This window comes from Ursus americanus, chromosome 10, assembly GCF_024610735.1.
Source record: "Ursus americanus isolate L20-20 chromosome 10, mUrsAme1.1.p, whole genome shotgun sequence".
Taxonomy (NCBI): domain Eukaryota; kingdom Metazoa; phylum Chordata; class Mammalia; order Carnivora; family Ursidae; genus Ursus; species Ursus americanus.
In genome coordinates, this window is record NC_142136.1 from 62,433,451 (window position 1) to 62,450,455 (window position 17,005).

At 35.0% G+C, this 17,005-nt stretch overlaps 1 protein-coding gene across 4 annotated transcripts in view; it reads left to right on the forward strand.

Moving 5' to 3' along the window:
- Positions 1–5,832, forward strand: part of TRPC4 (transient receptor potential cation channel subfamily C member 4) — a 192,805-nt gene extending 186,973 nt beyond the window's left edge. For all 4 annotated transcript variants that reach the window (XM_087865171.1, XM_045796917.2, XM_045796918.2 and 1 more), the window contains 3 exons: positions 2,946–2,987; positions 3,115–3,204; positions 4,867–5,832. In XM_087865171.1, the coding sequence (XP_087721297.1) occupies positions 2,946–2,987; positions 3,115–3,204; positions 4,867–5,589 (855 nt within the window). In that variant the 3' untranslated portion in view covers positions 5,590–5,832. The remainder of the gene's footprint in view (positions 1–2,945; positions 2,988–3,114; positions 3,205–4,866) is intronic.
- The last annotated feature ends 11,173 nt before the right edge of the window (positions 5,833–17,005 follow it).

Sequence of the window (17,005 nt, forward strand, 5' to 3'; positions counted from 1 at the left end):
GCTGTGAACCTTACATTGCTCTAGAAAAAGAGTCTCAATAAAACAAAAACACCTACAGAATTTGTATTACATCTATCAGTATTTACTAAAGCCATCCCTTCACCCTATTACTTAAATACGAATGTCTTACCTTTACACCTCTACTGGCTAGGTTAAAAGCATTCAACTCCTTAGCTAAATAAAACATCTTCTTTTATGTCCTCTGGGGTAATCCTGGTATGTGTCAACTTAGCTAGTTTTATGACTCAAGAATATTTTTTAAAAACTGTGTTAAATCACGTTATTAATAGGAAAAGGGAAAAAATGGTAAGAGGATGGGAGCTAGTTAGTTACCATTAGTGATAGATGTCTTAAATCTCATCTCATTTAATCTTCAAAATCATCCACTGTGTTTATCTTTAACTTGCAAAATAAAAGATGGGAATGGGAGAGGACCTCAGAGATAATTCCTTGTTTAGGTCAGTCACCTTCAAACCCAGGTGTGACCCCTAAGTACATGCTCTTAAAGTGACACCCCACCACCTCCCGGAAAGTAAAAAAGTAGAGACAGGTGGGCATCATAGTAATGGTCGATAGGAATCAGTTCTGCGGTGCTAACCAGAAAAGGAGAGATTACATAGACATGAGAAATATCTGAGCTGCATAATTTAGTGGTCGTCATTTGGTGAATTTATTGCGTTCATTTCTGTTTTCGTTATTCAGATGATTAGCGTCATCAGTTCTTATTTTCCTAGGATACTGAAGTTCAGCTGGCTGATAAAATCTCGCGAGACTAAAGATAGTTGTATAGTATTACTATGTAGGTGTGGAAGAACAGTGCTTGGCAAAAACAATTAATCATATTAACTTAGCCTTAAATCTGGTCTATGGATAGAGAATAGCTCCTCTAAGTCATCACAGGAAACTCTTTCTATGTTCTGTCAGACTATTTTGCTTCTTAAAAAGAAATTTCCCTAGAAAAATCAATCTCAGATTAGTTTTTAAAGTGTAATCTTTGATCTTCTTATATTTGTATTCAAATTTTTAAATTTGTTTATGAATAGGTTCTGCTGAAAAAAAGGCAGTCTGTGCTCTTTTCAATACTAAAATGCATCATGATAATTTTCCTTGTTACTCATCATTTTCTGATTCTGTCATTCTTAGCTTTAATTTTATGTTAAGGAAATTTGAAGTTAAATCTTGACTTCAGAGTGCTCTCTGCTAACTGCTTTTTATTGGCTTTTTGACCAAAACAGAAGAGCAAAATGCAATAGAAGCCCAAAGTAATCAAGCTTGAGTTGACTAAATTTTATACTAAATTCAGAGTTTCCATCTACTTACTTGTGGAATACGGGTCTCCTGCACAATATTTATGGTGAGAGTGTTAAAGAACTTGGTATGCAGCTTGCTTTAGTATTTGTGTCCACTTGAAGTAAATTTAAGGAGATCTGGAAGGCCTGTGTCCTTACAGAAGTGCTTTTTGTCTTGGATTTCAGCTGAGCTATGTCTCAATAGGAGTCATATACCTCCATCTTGTGGCTCAGTCATAAAATTCCCATGCTATATTTTTTCCAAGATACTCTAATTTAGTTTCAAACTTCCCAGTCCTTTAATGAATACCATAATCATATTGAAAATTTGTTTAAGATTCATGTAAAACTGAATGGTACTTAAATAATAAGTGGCTTTTAGGAAGTGAAGCATTATCTCAACTGTTCCTTAAAGTCACTAATAATCATGAAACACAAATCTATTCTCCTGGCCAGTGAAAAAGTCATTTTCCCCTATTCCCCTAAAAGAGAAAAAAAGAGCTTCTTTTGCATTGTTTGATTTTTTCCTAATGTCATTTCACAGTGATGTATTCACAACTCTCTTTAAAATTCCATTTTATCAGCTTATGATTAAGTATTTAGTAAGGAGTAAGATCAAAAGATTTATTTAAATCCTAGATATGTTATCTCTTTGCTTTTTCACAGTCTACCAAATTCATTCCTTTGTTACAGAAATATTTTTTATTTTAATTTGGTCCATTTTATTCCTTAAAAATCAATACTGATATTTATTCAACATGCACAAAATGGGGATTACAATAGCTTTTTTTCTAGTATAGTTTAGAATACCCATGAAATCTGCAATTATATAATTTTAGTGTCATTTATTATTTAATTCAATTTATTATGGACTTTCTTTAGTCATTAAACATCCTCTGTCTCCATTCTACTCTCCAGGATCACTGCTCCGTGCTAACTCTAGCTGCACTCCCAAACCACTCTGATCTTTTCAAAATGACAGCTAAGATTCATGTTTATTTTTTAAAATGATGAATTTATGAGCCTGATATTTGAACAGAATCTTTTTATTTTTTGTTAAATCCAACCCCCTAATTGAAGCAGCAAATCCCTCTTAATATACATCTGATTGAAATTAGTGTTGGGGGGTTTAGTGGCCTAACATTGTTTCTGATTACATGTACCATATCATGGCTAAATTCTCAATCTTGCTAAGCTGATATTTATGATGTGAGCTCTTTACTCAATTGTTATAATGTGAGCTTTTCACTCAATTGAATTTCTGTCTTTATTTGATATTTCTTTTATTTTTTTATTTGATATGTCTCACCCGTGTCCCTTAGAATTATTTCAAGTGATTTGGGGTACATATCAGCTATTATTACCTAATTCTCTGTCACCTTCTATTAAAAGAACAACGTTCCCATCATTGTTAACGTGGTCTAAATGTTTATATTTTTCTATATGTTAGGAATTACAACTTTGCACTCCGTTGTTTTGGTTCATTCGTTCTTTTGACTCATGTGAAGCCCTCTCTAGCTAGTGTTCATTGTCTAGTAAATTTTTCACTTTGGAGAAGTGAGGAAAATATATTCTCAATTAAAAGAACAATAAATTATTTTCCAAAATGGTAATATATCACTCTAACTGAAAAGTAAATGCCTCTTTGTTTTTCAGAGGCGAGCTGCTGATAATTTGAGAAGACATCACCAATATCAAGTAAGTTATTCTATTGTATCTTGAAATTTGCATTAAAATAAAGTACAGTCCCCTCTTCACAACTGACTCAAGAAAGAAAACATATCTCTGCACTGAATATCAATTCTTGTGTTTTGACGTGCCTCAGGAGGTCATGAGGAACCTAGTGAAGCGATATGTCGCCGCAATGATCAGAGATGCCAAAACTGAGGAAGGTCTGACCGAAGAGAACTTTAAGGTAATCATTTTCCTCCTCATCACCAAAAGGCCGCTTTTTCAGAGCATGGAACCAGGCACAGCACAGTTAAAATCGGAGCTGGAGACTCAGCCATGCGTTCCAGCAAGGCTACGGGTCTTCTTCCTTTTTTTTTTTTTTTTTTTTAAAGATTTATTTATTTTAGAGAGAGAGAAAGGGGAGAGGCAGAGGGAGAGAGAGAAAATCTCAAGCAGACTCCCCACTGAGTGCAGAGCCCAACACAAGGGTTGATCCCAAGACCCTGAGATCATAACCTGAGCTGAAATCAAGAGCCAGCCACCAGGCACCCCTTCTTACTTTTAAATTCAAGGCTATTTAACTATTAAAAAGAAAAAAAAAGCAGTGAAATTTCTTTTCAAAATACATTGTTTTCAATCACATTTAATCTGAAATATGGAGGGGATTTATACTTGGAGGCAGAGAAAATCCTAGTGCCCAGTGGCATTTGGACACGCTAATCCTAGCAACACTCTAATGAGTGAGCTTTAAATTTCAGTCTGATTTCTGAACCTGAAACATTTGGTAACTAAAATGCTAAACCAACAACAAAAACCCTCTTTGTTCTCTGCACAGCTTTGGTAGTAGGAAATTCAAGGCTTGCGCTTAAGTATAGCTTACAAACTTAGTCTTTCTTCCTGAGTTTGTTTGCCTGTTTGTTTTTTTTTTTTTATTTCAATTCTATCAGAAGAGAAAGGTGGAATACACGTAATGTATATATGCTTGCACATGAGTGTAAACTACCTTTGTTATTCTGCCTGAGTTCTTAGAGGTTTTGGAAGAATGAGCAAAGTCAGTAAGACCTTATAGGTAAAAACAAAGAAGCAAAAAACCCTGCAGCAGACTCTTTAACAGAGAAAAGCAACAGGTCTGACAAGAGAATAGAGATAAGCAGTTGGTTAGGTAAGAAGGTAGATGAATTGCAAAATGCAAAGCACAGGTTGAAAGTTGCCCAGGATCCCGAATGTTCTTTGCAGCCACAACATCCAAATTTTGTAGTTAAATGACTCATGGTGCTTTGGGACATAGGTTAGAGGCAGGAAGCCACCAGAAAGGCCACCGTCAGGTTAGGACTGAGAATTCAGTTGTCCAAAAAGATCAAAGTAAAGGATGAATCTAAGAAATGCTGTCTGATCTGAAGCAATTCATGAGATTTAGTAGCTGACCCAGATGCTGAGATAAATTCAACTCCGAGGTAGTAAGCAATTGAAGGTAACTGCCAACTCTTGGAGGGGTAGATACCACTGTAATGTTTTTTGTTTTAGACAGCCCTTGGACAGCAGCATGTGCTAATATTAAAAATCTTTTAAAAAATGCATCCCTGAGAAAACGAGAGGGGACTTGAAAGCAGATGAAGATTTTCGAGAGGAGGCCTTTGAAATTGCAGTCCCACAGAAATCCCATATACCCTTGTTTCTTTTTGCGTCGACCCCAGAAGTCTCCGCGTTGCTACAGAGCTCCAGCAGGGAAATGAGCAGGCATCAAAACGACTCAAGGGCCAGGGAGAGAACCGCCGCAGAGCAGAATCCTCGCTCTTAAAAATGCATGAAAATACATCAGAGCCATATATGAGGCGTGCTCGTGATGGTACCTAATGTCTATGTGTTTAGGTCCTAAGCTAATTTCATCATTTTGCATCCCACTTAGGAACTAAAGCAAGACATTTCCAGTTTCCGCTTTGAAGTGCTGGGGTTGCTACGAGGAAGCAAACTCTCGACAGTGCAGGCGGCTCAGGCCACGAAGGAGTCCTCCAATTCCGCCGACTCGGATGAAAAGAGTGACAACGAAGGCAGTAGCAAGGACAAGCGAAAGAACTTCAGCCTCTTCGATTTAACCACGCTCATTCACCCCCGATCAGCCGCCATTGCCTCCGAGAGACACAACATAAGCAACGGCTCGGCCCTGGTGGTGCAGGAGCCCCCGAGGGAGAAGCAGAGAAAAGTGAATTTTGTGACCGATATCAAAAACTTCGGGTTATTTCACAGACGATCAAAACAAAATGCTGCTGAGCAAAATGCAAACCAAATCTTCTCTGTTTCAGAAGAAGTTACTCGTCAACAGGCCGAAAGACCACTGGAGAGAAATATTCAACTGGAATCTCGAGGATTAGCGTCGCGGGGTGACTTGAACATCCCCGGGCTCAGTGAACAGTGTATATTAGTGGACCACCGAGAAAGGAATACGGACACCCTGGGTTTGCAGGTGGGCAAGAGAGTGTGTTCCTTCACGTCGGAGAAGGTGGTGGTGGAGGACACTGTGCCAATCATACCAAAGGAGAAGCACGCAAAGGAAGAGGACTCTAGTATAGACTATGATCCCAGCCTCACAGACACAGTCACCCACGAGGATTACGTCACCACAAGATTGTGATACTTGAAGGAGGAAGCGTTGACCATGCGTATACATATTTTCCATAGTACTCTGGGGAGGGGGAACATTAGCAAAAGCTAACTTACACTTTCTAGCATTTATCAACTGTGGCATTTCAATTAACGCGTAACATGTTTAAGGCAAAGGCTATCAAAAACCCTGGTTTTGTAACCAGCTTTTGCTTTCACGATTTGTTTTACTTTTTTTTTTTTTTTTTTTTGGTTAATAAATAAATGCACCGTGTATTCTTGTACTGTTGCAGAAATCCACAGGAAATTTTTAGTTTTTTTTTTTTTTCAACTAAAACAAATCTGACTTATTTCATGTGGTAGTTGACTCCTATGATAGATATTTTTATATGCCAAAAACAATGTAGCTGAAATAGTAGAGCTTTTCATAATTTTTTAGGGTCTTTAGAGATGATTACTCATCAAGGACTTTTCAGTCAGCCCTACGGTTTGGCTTTAATACACAAATATTAGCAAATTATTTCTTAACGTGTAAAAAATTACAGCACAAATTAAAGCAAGCAAGCCTTCTTCTCATGGAGTCACGATCAAACTCCCTCTTAAAATGGAAGTCAGGTGTATTTTGGAGTTTTAGGTTGCCCAATTTTTCCCTTCAGTAAATAAAATAAATGTTTGTCTTAATAAATATTGATGATTGATGATTTTTAATGAGATTTTTGTCATGACCGAAGTTTTATTTCAAGTTTTTTTTTTTTTTTTAATGACCTCTTTCAGGTTGAATTGCTAGTCAGTGTAAATACCAGGCTTTATGAATAACAGAATTTCAAAATGTGGCAAAAGTTCTCAGTGCTAGAAAAGAATAACAATAGATTAGAATAGTTAATGCACCTTAAACAGAGCAAGATGATTGCATTTTCATAAAACCAGACGAAAATAAATTCATTCTAAACTCTAAATCTAAGCTAAGTTAAATTCTATATTCAACCAGTGTGACATTGTTGCTAATTCAAAAGTATAAAAACCTAGTGGTTTCCTCATCTTTCCCCCTGTGACTGGTGTATGTTTCTTTAAAATTAAAATCACCCAAAATCATTACTAATTTTAGCAGTACATATAGATATAAAGCTTTCCCCAGAGGGACAACATTCTTAATTACTTGTTTCTTCTGTTGTTTTCAAGGTAATCTAGCTTATATTACACTCATTCACAAAACCACTAAAAAGAAAAGTGTTTTTACCTGATATGAAAAGGCACTGGCAACTTCGTAAAGTTTAAATTACGTAACTTGTGTCTATTTAAGCCACCATGGACACAGGAGTTCCTTCACCACATACAATTAGCATGTATTTCAAATCAATAGAAAATGCTGAGTTCGTTTTACGTCAGAAATTACCTCCATGGACTAGACAAATGGTACATGATTTAGCATTGACCCAAAATTGCATAGTGTTAAAAAACCCAGTTTCTGATTACCATACATGGAAAATAAGGAATAACAGCAACAGTGCCAGCCACTGTCCTATGTGCAATGTGAGTTTCAACACATATGTACTACTCACAACAATCCTCTGAAGGAGCTACTGTTCTTATCCCCACTTTACAGACGAAGAAGCTGAGGCAAGCACTAATTAGGCAAAGGCTCACAGCTAACAGAGCTATGACGGGTCCTCCAGGGCCATGCCTTTACCTTCTACGTGTACTGCCTCTCAACATAAACAGACTGAGTGAAACATGTGCATATACAGGGGTTACTGCTGCTACTTTTGAAATGGTGTATTTTGAGAGAGAATGAGTGGCAAACTCCTTAATCTGTGTTCCCTCTTGTAAAGCAAGAGGGGTGCACAAAATTAAAGATACATGTGATTCTTTAGACTCAATTGTATTACAGAGGTTAGTAGATTTAAAAAGACAAACATATTTGGTGTGGGACATAAGATTCAACTGGAAATACTAGATTTTCGTTTTCAAGTAAGCCACAATCCAGAGGCACTGAGATAACTGCTCTTTCCTAAATCTGGTTTCGTCCTCCAGATACAGGATGCGCCTGATAGGTTTGGAGAAACACAATAGGGCTAATGCATGTTCTTACAGCCTCAAGCACACCTTTATCTCAAGTATGTTAGGACTCACAATCAGCCCTGCGGAGAGCAAAACACCCAAACTGTTCTAAGTCACACAGACATTCGGTAGTAGGGGAACATAGATTTATTCTCAATACTTGGGGTGTTTTCCAATGATTCCATTTTGCTGCTTCTGTTATCAGTATTGTTATCTCCAAAGTGAAAATCACATACACCGTCATTATGCATACTTTATCAGAATTTAATTTCAAATGTCTTCTCTTCCTTCAAATAACACCACCAACAATAAAAGCAACAACAACAACAAAATATGCTCCCAGGAATTTATTTCTATGAGGGGTTAGGGTGCTGATATTCTACAGGGAAACATGGTGATAACAGAGGGATTTACTTGGAGCCAGTAACCCCCTGCTTCTCATGTTCTGAAAATGATGGTTTTTAACAACCCTCAGATGTCAGCGACAGATGCATTTATGAGTTTAAACAAAATATTGGACATTGTTAGTACAATATGTCCTAGGATTGAACATTATTCTGACTATGTGGTGAAATTAAATAGCATTAATGAAGATGAACAGGAGGGAAAGAACAAGAAAACATAAAACAGCAGGATTGCAATAGAGGATGATATTTTTTGAAGTCTGTAAATGAGTAATTTGGGGTTTCTTTTCATTTCTATTCATATTTCTATGTACATAAATTCCTAAACGCCAAAGACAGGTTCAACATCACACCTTCATTTGTGTAAATAATGTTTCTTACGTTTCATGTCCTTTTGACCTTGCTGTTTGTTGCTCTTCTTTCCTTATTTATGTATTGCCAGGGTGAGGTGGAAGGGTGTCTAGAAAATTCAGTTTAACTTTAATAGAACTAGGTTATATTCACAGCACTTCACTTATCATCTATTTTGGAAAACCCATTTACAAGAGAAAATGCTATGAAGATGTACCTCACACTTGCGATAGATATATACCTAAAAATATCTGTGTAAATATACCTGTATTAACTTCAGTAGGGAAACTGGCCATGTAAAAAAAGAAAAAACTGGTAGCGAATTATTTTGTAAAATGATGAATTATTTTTCAAAGTGATAAGCACCCTCAAAATGTAACTGTTTCATAAGTTGGATATTTGTATATCAAATTTTCTTAAATTAGATATTTTATTTATTGGCTGGCAATTAAAATACTGCAAAAGCATATCCACTCTCTTGCCTTGACCTGGATAGCAACTCAACCTACTTGAGTAACCGAACACACAAATCCAAACAATGAAATATCTTGGATAAGCTTTGAGGTATAAAGAAAGAAATTATCATGTTATTCTCAAAGAAGCAATCAATCTCCCAGCCAGTATAGAAGGAATATGGGTAACCACTGATATAAAAATGCACTCTTCTAATATTCAATCATCCTTACGAATTCTGGGATTTAGCGGAGTGAATGATTGTTCAGTCCCATGACTTTTTGTTGAGAGCAGACATCAAGTACTGAAATCTGTCCATTCTTAGTTATTGTGCATCGTGTTTGTAGCAGAACAGTTTAGACAGTACCCCTAAAAATCAGCTGGGCAAAAATCACCCGTGTGACCCTGTCAATAAGTTTACAATGACTTAAATTTTTAAAGAGCTACATTTATGAATATACTCATCATTTGGAAAATTATTTCTTCAGTTCAGCTTTAATACATTTTTTCCTTGTCTTATATTCTCCAAAACTCAGACCTCCCAGTAATTTACATTTAGAAATTACTCTCTGTATGTCTCCTTAAATTCAATTTCAAATATATTATTCTAATGATTTCACAATATATTACAATGAACTTTGCTTATATAATGTTATCACATGATTTTAGAAAACATTTGGAACATATTAAATAAGTTCTCCAGAGATAACTGGAGAAACTAATGTTCAGGGCATATATGGCAATTATCCAAACTTACCCTGCTACTCAGTGGTTGAATTGAAGCTTAAAGAAGAACTCTTCATATAGATATTCAGATGAGATACCAGGTCATAAATGTCTTGGCTAATGAATTTTTATTTTTGTGGAATTTTGTCTTCTTTGCCCTCTCCTTCAGTAGAAAAGATTTATAGTCATTCAAATTTTCCACAGCCCAAATTCAGAAGATACCACCTTTTTCTCTCTACAAAATTGTGTTCACAGATTTTTTTTTAAAAGCTGGTGTCTTACCATTTTCTAAGAAATTCAGTTCATCATTTTCACTTCAACTGTAGATTTTGTGATAATTCTATACACAGTCTGGTAATAATAAAATGTCTGAAATAAAATTAAGCTTTCTCAACTGACAAATGATAGAGCTGGAAAAAATGAAGCTGACAGGAGATTGAGACCATAAGACTAGGGCCAAATATGGTCATGCTGTCCCTGAGTTGGTAAAGAATGAAGTTATCTCTGCCAGTGAAATGTACCAGTAGCAAAACCCTCAGCTTCCTTTAGAGTTGCACTTTCCAATATGGTGGCTACTATTGACATATGGTTACTAAGCACCTGAATGTCTATAAGTGTAAAACACACACTGGATTTCAAAGACTTGGTATGAAAATAATGCAAAGTATTTCATTAATATTTACATTGGCTACATGTTGAAATGATAGTATTTTGGATGCACTGGGTTAAAATATATGAATTAAATTAGTTTCATGTTTCTTTTTACTTTTTAAATAGCTACTAGAAAATTTTTAAAATACATATGTGACTCGTATTTATAACTTGCAGTACATTTCTATTGGACAGTGGTGCTCTGGGGCATCTCTATTTGTTTCACTCAATTCATGTATTTCCACCATTTGAATTTCATAGGTGAAACTTATGTAATCAACTACTCAAAAAGTGTTGGTTTCATTCAACTAAAATTTGCTGTCTCTCGTTGATACCCAGTCTCCTAATGGAAACACTGCTAAAAATTTGCTGTTTTTCATGTTTATCCTTGCCTTTGCAAATATATTAATATATATTATAAAATATACACATAATAATATATTAATATATACATTTATAATATAAATAAATATATAAATATATGTGTAGGTTATGGGTTTTTATTGTTCTGATCAAAAATGGAATTTATACTATGCCTATTATTTAGTGACTTGTTTTTTTTCATCTAACAGGGTATCATGGAAGACTTTTCTAGAGGGATTTAATGTAGCAGAGTTATTCGAACCAACTCAAAAAAAAATTCTTCATTAATTGTCTTTACCTAGTGAAATATATTCATACCATGTTGCTAAGACACTGTTGGATCAACCATGAGGTTTTGAGAAGTACTTGAGAGACAACAAGGTGTTTCTAAAAGGCCAATATGCTCATTTTTCTCCTCTGTTCACTATCTTGCAGAGCTGTCTATTTTTCTTGTGATTAAGATTCCCTAGTATGACCTTCATAAAGTGGCCCCACTTTATGGGACCAGCACCATCTTCTTGTACACACTAGACCTCAGCCATTCAGGATTTCATTTAGATATTTAAGACTCAATATTTCTCTTTCCCAACATTAGCAAATCCTGTTCCTCCAGGCTTGGGTCATAATTGGACCAACATTTTATTACTTTAAAGAATTTTCTTTAATCCAGACTTTTAATTAATCCTAATTGATCTGTTTTTATGGTTTCCCTTAGGTCTAATTGTTTTACCCGATGTCTTTTTTCTTAAAGATTTTCTTTTCCTGAGCCTGCAGATAACAAGTCGGGTTTCTGCACTCTGGGAATAAGAGGTTATCTGCATTGACTTCCTTTCAGGGCATCAATATACTTAGAGGTTTAATTTACTCCCACGAAATAATTTAACGTGTTGCTTCAGCATTCAGAATGCAAAATGCGCTGGTGGTCTGGGGGAAAGCTGGAAACTGATATCTTTATGTAGCTGCTGTGGGGGGCTGCAAATCGGGCCTTGCACTTGCTTACATCTCATCTGCTGATATTTGAAACTTCTGGATGGAAATGTCCCATCTATCTCTAAAATACTGAACTATGCTACATCACCTTTCTGAAGTTAGAAGTACCAAACAAATAGGAAAGTAGAAATGTACAAGAAATAAAACACCATAAAATATTAAGTGAGTGGTTATTTCTTCTGTTTTTTTTTTTAATTCAGTGTTTAAAAAATTTTGAGATCATTATAGATTCATATGAAGTTGTAAGAAATAATACAGGGATATCTCACATACCAATTACCCATTTCCCCCCCAATGGAAACAAACATCTTTCAAAACTACAATACAATATTGCAGAATATTGACATAGATGGAATCCACTGATCTCACTCAGATTTCTGCAGTTTTCTTTATACCTATGTGGGTTGTCTTGTGTGTGTATTTAGTTCTACACAATTTTATCACATGTATAGGTTTGTGTATCTACAACCATATATCTACAACCATAGAAACAGAACATTTCTATTGCCACATGAATCCCTGATATTGCCCCCCTTTTAAACCACATCCATCTCGTAACACCTCCCAATCGCAAACCCTTGAAAACCATTAGTTTGTCCTCCATTTTTATAATAGTATCATTTTAAGATTGCTATGTAAGTAGAATCATACAGTATGTAGACTTTGGGGTGAAAAACCTAGTGTTTTTCACTCAATATAATTCTCTGAAGATTCATCCAAGTTGTTCCATCTATCAATAGTTTGTTCATTTCTTATTATAGAGTCCTATTTCCTGATATAAAGTTGCATAATTTAACATTTCACCCATTGTTTCCAGTCTTTGGCTACTACAAATAAAGCCGCAACGAACATTCATGTACAGGTTTTTCGGTGACCAGGACTGTAATTCCTGGGCGGAATGGTAGTTGCATGCTTAGTTTTATTTAAAACAAAAACAAAAACAAAACAAAAACAAAAAAACAACCAACCTGTATCCCAGTGTGGCTGTACCACCTTATATACTTAACAGCAATGTATGAATGAGTCAATTTCTCTGAATTTTTGCTAGTGTTTGGTGTGGTCACCAATTTTTATTTTATCCATTCTGATCACTGTGTAATGATATCTCATTGAGGTTTTAATTTGCATTTCCCTGAAGGCTAATGATGTTGAACACCTTTTCTTGTGCTTATTTCCCGTCTGTACGATATCTTGGTGAAATTTCTGTTCATGTGTTTTGCACATTTTCTAATTAGATTATTATATGTGTGTTTTTTAATGTTGTGTTTTGAGAGTTTTTTTTTTAAATTCTAGATACTAGTCTTTTGTTAGATATGTGCTTTGCGAATATTTTTCCCATTTTTTGTCCTCTTAATAAGGGTTTTTTTGCAAAGCAAAATTAAAAATTTTGATTAAGTCCAATCTTTCAATTTTATGTTTTATATTGATTTTAACAATTCTTAATCTAGGCCTCGATCATGAAAACTTTCTCCTGTTCTTTTTTTTCTAAAAGCTTTGTGCAATTATGTTTTATATTATGTTTCATATTTAACTATATTATTTTTCCTATCTTTTTTTTCCAAGTCCATTAGCATATATACGGATTTATAGAAGAAATTCGTCTTAAGGAACGGGATCTCATATGTATATATAGAGAGAATGAGGAGGACTGTTGACAGGCAAACATAGAAGTAGTACTGAAACTGGGTGACAAGAAAGAAGACAGATCATTTTTAGGAGATAACACTGACTTAGTTATCCAGACATTATAGCCAGGATCTTCTGAAGCTTAAAAAAAAGAGAGAGAAAAAAACTCAAATAATATTTCAGTTCCATTATGTTTCTCCCAGGTTCCTGAATCTGATGGAGAAGCAATAAAGAATAAGAAAAACTGCTATGATGGGACTGAAAGCCAGAAAAAAAAAAAAAAAATCAAATGCATACTTCTTCCTAAAATCCAATTGCTATTTGAAAAAAGCCTACGATTGCTGATCTCACTCTCCATTTTTCTAAAGAGTAATCACTAAATTTGAAGCTAGTGTGTAGGTAACATTAAAATGACCAATCATTTGTTTAAATGGTCCTTTTTGGTTTTAACAGTGCACAACAAAATAATAATAATAATAATAATAATAATAATAATAATAACAATAATAATTTGGTATAAAAGTAATGTAACTCATTGGTGTAACAATAAAGCTAGAATAATGAAATTAAAACTACATGAGAATTTATATGAACCATAAACAATGCAATTTAGTACATACACAAAAAATGACTCAATGATAAAGAGTGTGGCATAAAATTCCCATGCTAATTAAAATAGTTTCTGAGGTTTGCATTAGAAAGGAAAATTATCACTAATACCAACAAAAATAGGGACTAGAATTTTGGCCAAGTTATTATGATAACATCACAATATTTTGATTCTCTGATGGAAATATGGCAATTAGCTGAATTGCTGAGTCAGTGGAAGCAATTGGAATTCTTCTATAAAATTCACAGTTACCACTTTGCAAAGCACCAAGTTGGAAATTGTAACTGAATTCATCAGATGATCTAGATCTTTAATTTTGCTTTCACTTTCTACAATTCCCTCCCACCTCCCACCATGCCCCACTAGAAATCGGACCCTGGGGTAAACATGGGAATAAAAAGATGAGCTATACTTTTTTAGAGAAGTTCACAAAGTCAGGACTGGAAACTTTCACTTATGTTTTGCATTGTAAGAAATCAGAAATGGTATTGTTCGCCATACAATTGGTGGTTGGCAGTCAGTGTTTGTAGACTGGATTTCTTTTTGTTCATCGTCTATCAAACCATTGAAAAAACACAATTTTGTTAAATGAGGTATGTATTTTAGTTTTCTTTGAGGTAGAAATGTAACAGGACATACAGAAAAGACACGCTTTCAAAAAAATTTTTATTAAACATTTTATTTATTTGAGAGAGAGCGTGCACACACAGAGGTGGGGAGGGGCAGAGGGAGAGGGAGAAGCAGGCTCCCCGCTGAGCAGGGAGCCTGATGCGGGGCTCCATCCCAAGACCATGGGATCGTGACCTGAGCTGAAGGCAGATGCTTAATGGACTGAGCCACTCAGGCTCCCCCAAAAGACACACTTTTTAATGTCATGCCTAGAATAAGTGTATTTAATTGGTGATACATTGATCAATTAGCATCTTTATATTTTTATCCAGCCACCTGATAAGTCACTTTTTGCAGCAATTATTCCTTCATTCACAAGCATTGATTAAGCACACATTTTGTGATAGGCATTGTGATACAGGCTGAGAATAAAATAATAAAACAAAAAGTCACTGAACTAAAAAAAGGTAAATTTTCTGAAAATAATAATTCAGTGCGATAAACATGATGTCCCTGGGGGTGCATCTAGGAGGGGCACCTAACCCAGTTTGGGTACAGAGAACAAGAGATGTCTATGTCAATTCCTAAAGATGAGAAACAGTTGCTCAGAAGTTGGTCTTTATCCTGGGCACAACTAAGAGTCATTAAAGAGTTTCATGTAGGAGTTTGTCATAACAAAGTTCTCTTTAAGTAGAGAAGGAAAGAGATGTGGAAATCATCACATTTGTACTAAAAAATCAAAGAGAAACGAGCCCTTTCAATTTTGAAGCTGAAGTTTTTAAAGATGTTGCTCAATGGCTTTAAATAGCCTAATCTTCAATCTGCAGATGATAAATGGGTAATAAATTTTTCTAAAGCAAAATAAGTTATATAATTATAATTAGTTTTATATTTCATCTCTTAGAAAAGATTGTTTTATATTCAATCATAATGAATTTTCTAGCCATTCTTAGTCATCTGAAGAATAATTATCTCTTTTAATAGTTCATTGAAATATAATCCATCATGCAATTCACTCAAAGTGTAAAATTCAATGGTTTTTAGTGTATTCACAGATATGTGCAAACATCACCATAGTCAATTTGAGAATGTTTTCATCGTCTCAAAAAGAAATCGTGTACGCTTTAACCATCACCATCTTATGCTCCCACCTCAGCCCCCTCCAGCCCTAAACAAGCACTAATTTCCTTTCTGTCCCTATTGATATCCTAGTCTGGTTTTCATATGAATTGGATTATGTATGTGGTATTTTATGACTTCTTTCAGTTGGCATGTTTTCAAGGTTCATTCATGTTGTAACATGTATCAGTACTCCAGTATGGCTAAGAAAAATCCACAGGATGTATATACCATATTTTGTTTAGCCATGGGCATTCGGTTTGTTTTCACCTTTTGGTTATCATGAATAATGCTGCTATAAACCTTCAGATTCAAGGTTTTGTGTGGACATATGCTTTCATTTCTCTTGGACAAATACCTAGGAGTAGAATGACTGGTTATACGGTAACTCTGTGTATAATGATATAAGGAAACACCGGACTGTTTTCCACAGCTGTTGCCCCATTGTACATCCCCACCAGAAGTGTTTGAGAATCCCAATTTCTCCACATCCTCACCAACACTTTTTCTCTGAGTTTTTTTATTCTAGCCATCCTAGTGGGTGGGAAGTGGTATCTCATGTGGTTTTGATTTACATTTCCCTGATAACTAATGGTGCTGAGCATCTTTTCATGTACTTATTGGCCATTTGTATAATTTCCTTGGAGAAATATCTATTCTGATCCTTTGCCCATCTTCATTAGGTTATTTGTATTTTATTATTAAATTTTAAGAGTTCTTTATAGATCGTTGATGCAAATCCTTTATCATGTATGTCGTGAGCTGCAATGTTGTCTCGATTTTTGGATTCTTCCTGGTGAAGCACAAAAGTTTTTAATTTTGATGAAGTCCAATTTTTCTTTTACTTATGCTTTTACTGTTATATCTAAGCATGCTTTGTCAATGTTATCAATATTTAGCCAAACTTGTGAAAGTTTTATCATTTTAGCTTTCATATTTAGGTCTTTGATCCATTTTTATTTAATTTTTGAATACGCAAAGGGGTAAGGGTTCAACTTCATTCTTTTGCGAGGGGTGATCCAGTTGCCTCTACATGCTTCGTTGAAAAGACAGTTCTTTTCCTATTGAAAGGTCTTGGCACCCTTATCAAATATCAGTTGATCACAGATGTGTGTATGGACTTATTTCTTTTTAGTTCCTTTTTATTGACATATATGTTTATTTTTCTACTATTACCGCACTGTCTTGATTATCATTGCTTTGTAGTAGTTTTGGAATCAGAGAATGTGAGCCTTCTTCTTTTTCAGCATTGTTTTGGCTATTCTAGGTCCCTTGTAAATACATATGAATTTTAGAGTCAGCTTTTCAATTTCAAAAAGTGATTAACTAGGAATCTGATAGCAATTTCATTGAATCTATATGTCAGTTCAGGGAGTATTGCCATTTTAAGAATGTGGTGTTTTCTGATTCATGAACATGGGATGCTTTCTCATTTATTTAAATCTTCTTTAATTTCTTTCAACAATGTTTTGTAGTTTACAGAGTTT